The sequence below is a fragment of the Solanum pennellii genome, chromosome 3, assembly GCF_001406875.1.
Source record: "Solanum pennellii chromosome 3, SPENNV200".
NCBI lineage: Eukaryota > Viridiplantae > Streptophyta > Magnoliopsida > Solanales > Solanaceae > Solanum > Solanum pennellii.
In genome coordinates this window covers 58,207,882-58,213,464 of record NC_028639.1, presented here as the reverse complement: position 1 = coordinate 58,213,464, position 5,583 = coordinate 58,207,882, and the positions used below count along the sequence as shown (strand labels likewise).

The 5,583-nt window shown below is 33.5% G+C and overlaps 1 protein-coding gene across 1 annotated transcript; it reads right to left on the bottom strand.

Moving 5' to 3' along the window:
* Positions 1-1,402: 1,402 nt before the first annotated feature.
* On the bottom strand, positions 1,403-4,611 carry LOC107012799 (metacaspase-1-like). Its single transcript, XM_015212727.2, has 5 exons — positions 4,130-4,611; positions 2,402-2,732; positions 2,078-2,198; positions 1,766-1,972; positions 1,403-1,655 (listed from the first exon to the last, which is right to left on the bottom strand). The coding sequence occupies exons 1-5, from the start codon at positions 4,488-4,490 to the stop codon at positions 1,596-1,598; spliced, it is 1,080 nt and encodes a 359-aa protein (XP_015068213.1). The 5' UTR covers positions 4,491-4,611; the 3' UTR covers positions 1,403-1,595.
* Positions 4,612-5,583: the final 972 nt, after the last annotated feature.

Genomic DNA, 5,583 nt, shown 5'->3' with positions numbered 1-5,583 from the left:
AAAAATAGGCGTATCAGTATAATTATCAATATCATTATCATTATCATTATCACTAGGCAAATCCTCATCAAAATTACCAAAGCGACGTTGTAAATGTTCATGATAAGGATCTAATCCTGAATTACTATCAATATTAAAAACCGTATCATCAACATGTGTATAATCATCCGTATTTATTCTTAATATAGTAGATTTTTTAGTTTTTGATTTAGAAGAACTACCGATTTTTGCATTATCGGATGATGTAAAGTTACAAACATTTCTTAAACGCTCTAATGCACTTTTTTTCCCCTTTCCTTTTTGAACAATATTTTTTCCGAAATCCATATTAAAAAATTAAACGTGAGATTAAATATAATAAGAAAAATGTTATGCAATTTATGCAAATAATAAATCACAAATAAATAAATAATTATTTAAATATAAATGAAACGTAAAATAAAAGTTAGAACGAATGTACCGAACGTCTACTTAAAAAAAGTAGACGTTTATGACCGCCGATAGCCGAACGTGGAAAGTTGAAAATTGAATTTTGAAGCTCCAAATCTAATTTCCAAAGACCAAGTAAGGCAACACCGAAATTTAAGATATTATATATTATAGAATTAGAGATTAGAGATAGAGAGTAGAGAGTTGAAAGAGTAGAAGATGAATAGATGATATTGTGATTTAAAAGAATGAAATTTAGGGGTATTTATAAGTAAAAATATGGGTTAAAGTGTAATTTTTAAAACTTTAGGGTATTAAAAAAGTTAGGGGTGGGGTAAGGGCTTTATTGGATGAATTTTTCTTCAACTAGCCGTTGGGGGGGCCCACTAGCCGTTACCCAACGGCTTGTAACGGCTCTATTTAAAAAAAAAATTTAAACCTGACCGGTAATTACCGGAATCGATAAAAACCGGATATTCCTTAATTCCGTCCCGGTTCCTGTCCCGGAACCGGAAAAACCATACCCTAACAGGTACTAACTGGTACTGAACCGGTACCGAACCGGACCGGGACGGACCGGACCGGGAACCGGTAGGTACCGGTTCCGCTGCCACTCTTAGTTGCAGGTGAGGTAGTGGGGTGGGATTGGGGCTGATGGGTTGATTTTTTATTTATTTTTTTAATTTAAATTATTTTTAATAATTTTTAATATAAAAAATATATATTCACACAATCAATTAGTTTTCCACCTCAGCAATCAAAGGTCAAATGTGTTTCAAATATTATGTTTTTAGCGTTCGTTACTTTTTATGTATAGTAATTATTGAACAATTTTAAATACTAATAAAGGAAGATAGCTCAATGCTTAAAATTGTTCAAAGTCGCCTCGAGGGGTGTGGGTTTGAGCCTAGACTAAGGTGTTTTGTTGACCAGCAAGGTTTTATTATGTTACTTATTCTAAAGTATGAAAACCTTTGACGAAAATTTTGGCTTGTTACAACAATCATAGTCTTACATGAATGATTAATATTTATGAAATTGAAGAATATAAGAATCTTAATACTCTACAACTGCCTTCTTGGTAAACTGTACAGGAATTCAACACCCAAAAGCTAAATGAAAATATGAAAACCTTAGGTTGGTAGTGTTGCTTGATGAGTAAGATGCTACAATGAAAATGGCTTGGTGTACACATCAAATGGTTCATTTGCTGTCAATTGTGGTTCCTGAAACAAAAGATGATTTGACATCAAAACATTGATTTGAAATAACTAGACATTTATGTTTCAAACATTTGAATTAAACGAACATATTTCGTTTGGCAAAAGGTACGTACCTGTCTCATTCCAATGACAGCACTTCCTCCAGTGATCAGCATAGTCAACAGAGATGTCACAATGCCAGCTCCTACACCATTATCAGAACTGCGAATGGCAGATCTCATTGCATTAAGAATACCTCCATATGTAGTTCCTTTTCCTTGCTCGATTGCTTGGATGAAGGAAAACGTCATTGCACCAGTTGAAGTGACCTTGGACAAATTCTGCCATCAATCAGAAGGTTCATTTAATCGGCTTAGTTAGATTGATTTAGTCGGATAAATTTCAATATCCCTGATTCAAAAGTTAAGATGATGCAGGAATTTTACATCCGTATCAGCAGAGATTTGATCATCATCACAACCGCTGAAGGATATGACCTCTCCCCCACTTGTTCCTTTCCATGCTCCTGATCGAGGACGATGATCTTCCCATACATATCGTCCAGTCCTGTAACCAAAGGACATCAAATATCATATAATAGGGCATTAAATGGTCTTGAAATGGTTATACTGAGAGCAGCAACAATAACAACATACTTAGTATACTCAGTAGAGTGTACGCAGACCTTACCCCTACCTTGGCAGGTAGAGAGGTTGTTTCTGAGAGACACAATCTAGCATAAGGCAAAAAAAGTACGTAGTGCTACAGACCTGTCCATCCTACAAAGAAACGGTAGGTCAAGCATAGTACCACTGTGACAAGCATCTATAATAGCATGAAGCTTAGCTCCACGCGGAAGAGGCCTAACAAGTGTTGCATTAATTTCATCATCAACAATCATTCCTTGGGATTCAAAATCCAACGGACAAAGTGTTTCATCGAACCCATCAACTTCATCTCCGGTGTAATTTCTTTGTTGTGAACCATGACCAGAATAATGAAACACCAGAGAATCCCCTGCTTGACAACCTTGCATAAGCCAGTACATCGCCATTCTTATGTTATGTTTAGTCGGTATTCTGTATGGATCTCTCTCTTCTTCTGAAAGTATACTTCCACAGGGAAATGGACATTTCAGAGTTAGGACTAGTTAATAGTGAGTCCATTAATATTACCATATAAAATGAGAATATGCATTGGTATATAATTAAAACACAAAACTTATTGATCTAAATCCTCACTCCTCATCACATCTCCTCGCAAAAATTAACTCAGAATCAAACTAAAAGGGGATAAATGACATAGCCTTTACGAATTGTTCACGAGACATCAAACATCAGAGCAAAAAAGTAACAATCAGCCACCACGTACAAAGCATCACGAGTATTTTACTGTCTTGGGGAAGCCTGTACAATGTTTTCCGATTGTAAAGTCGTGATGTTAAGTAGCAAATGTGATACACTTATATTTTTTCATTAATGATGGAGTTATGCATAATAGTTAACTACACCAGACACCAGCTGCTTGTTCCAGCATTTTCATTAACACACTCTTTTGGAGAAAGCTATGATTGTCACATAAAGGTGTGAAGAAAGAAAAACACAGGCATATTGAGTATACCTTTTAAGAAATTATTTTATTAAATGATATTCCCTCTGTCTCTTCAAGTTATTCCTTCTGTCTTTCTTATGCAATACTAATCACAGTTTTAGAAGAAAAATTGATAATGAAGCATACTTCATATGGGATGAACCAAGACAAAAGTTTTTGTACAAGGAGAAAAAACAGGGACGAGGAAATATACTTGAACAATATTAGTTGGTTTTGACATTTATAAGTCATTTGCAGTCGTTCAAATAGCAAATAGAAAACATAAAACCAGGGGTGGCAATTCGGCGGGTTGAATTAAATTTGGACGGATCATAACGAGTTAAAGACAATAATCGAGTTAAGATATAATCCAATCCAAATTTACTTAGTCAAATTGAGTGAGATAACGGGTTATGTATCAGGTCAAAACCCAACCCAACCCAATTTTTACTAAGTTTAATTGTCTTATATATTCTTTTAAACTATTTTAGTATCTAATAAAATTATTCTCTTTCTTTATTATCACTACAATAAAAATTGCAAAAGAGAGATTTTCAAAAATATTTTGATAAGATTTGTCGTAAGCCAATTCAGGTACAAATCAACCTAATTTTTTATGGGTTAAAATGAGTTGAGTTAACGAATGTGCGGGTCAATAACCAATCCAAACTTCATCGGATTGAACGGATTAGACAAGTTGGATTAGATTTTACCATCCCTACATAAAACTCTTTGTTAGACAATTTTTCGAATCCCTCTAATAGCTGGAGGGCATAAAGTTATCAAATGTAATTTAATCTCTTTGTTAAAAAAGGGGCACAGTAGGCATAATCAATAGAAAACTACGTCAGAATTGTAAATCAAAATCAGGATGAAACGAGTTCAAATTGATCGAAAAGAGTTAATACCAGTAAGCATGAGAATGGAGTCTTGAGGAAAGTTGAATCGATTGGTGAGCAAAAACTTCATACATTTAGCATCATTAATACATCCCTTCAGTTCGTTCCTCGTATTCGTATACGAAATCCCTACAATCACCGCTCTCTTTCGTGACGATGAATTTTGACCGGAACTATAAGTAGATGGAGCAAGAGCAGGAGAAGGAGGGGGATAGTAGTGGTTATTGTAAGCGGAAGGGGGTGTTGGCGGAGCAGTGTGAGGATCAGCAATTAGTGTGATGGCTCTGCAGATGGCGCAGCGAATGGACTTTGCACCTGGTGGGAGTTGTAAGGGGGTGTGACACTTAGAACAATTGACAAGCATCATCATGTTTTTTTTTCTTCTTCTTGTTTCAATTAATTTGATAAATTGAAAATGGTGATGCTTTTATGAATTAATAATGAATTGGTGGGTTAAATTAAAAGAGTGTATTTATTTATTTATTTATAGAGAAAAAAAATGAAATGAAAAAGAGAAGTGGGAGTTGGTAAGAAGGAGCATGGATGAGGAGACGAAGGCTCCGTGTTGACTTTCTTTCAGACTGCTACTCTCTGCTCTGATGGCTACCCATAATTAGTTGATAATTTGAAAAGTAACTTAACTTTAACCTCGTTTGTTGTTTGTGTTAAAAAAAATATCGTAAATGATATATAGATATTCTCCATAATAATATATTGGTGTCCTGCTGTGTAAAAACTAGAGTTTATATGTCCTACACTCTAACGGAAGACAAAATAGGAACACATTGCGCAATCTTATCTATCAATTCGATGTCGAGTCGGTGGATAAGTTTATGATATGTATATTTTCATTAGTATCAAGGGTATATATGCTCTATTTTTTGAACGCAGAGACACCAATGTTCCTAAGTGTGACAAAAAGTATCTGCACATCATTTACGATAATTTGGGGATATATTTGTTATTTTTCCCAAAAAAAGAAAAAAATGACTTGATATATCCCTCATTACAAAAGTAATTTATATATCTTTATTAAAAATATCATATACTTGATCTTTTCACACATAAATCATTTTTTAACTTTTATTATTATTATTGATGTTTTTTTTCTTAATTCTTTAGTGTAAAATAAGAGAGAGAAAAGGAGTGAAGGAAATGTAAATGGAAAAAATTGAAAATTAATAGTTGAAAAAAAATAAAAAAATACTTTTGGCAACTATACTTAAATTTAATTTTCCTATCTATAAAATAAATATTGTGACATCTATAATAAATTTGACTATCAAACTAATAAATTCAAATTAGTGTATGAATAAAAATAGTTAAAAGAAAAAAAAATGTGAGGAGGGCCACACATACCCCTACATGAATTTGATTTTAATAAAAAATAATTTAGAATTATTTTTTTACTTACGAAGGATATATGTGAACCATTTATATAATACTATGCACTATGACAAAAA

Excerpts from the sequence above, each read along its gene's own strand:
- LOC107012799 (XM_015212727.2), bottom strand. The coding sequence starts at position 4,490 with ATGATGATGCTTGTCAATTGTTCTAAGTGTCACACCCCCTTACAACTC. Across the intron at positions 2,733-4,129 it reads CTCCATTCTCATGCTTACTG|AAGAAGAGAGAGATCCATAC; the intron begins GTATTAACTCTT and ends GTATACTTTCAG. Across the intron at positions 1,656-1,765 it reads CTGTCATTGGAATGAGACAG|GAACCACAATTGACAGCAAA; the intron begins GTACGTACCTTT and ends CTTTTGTTTCAG.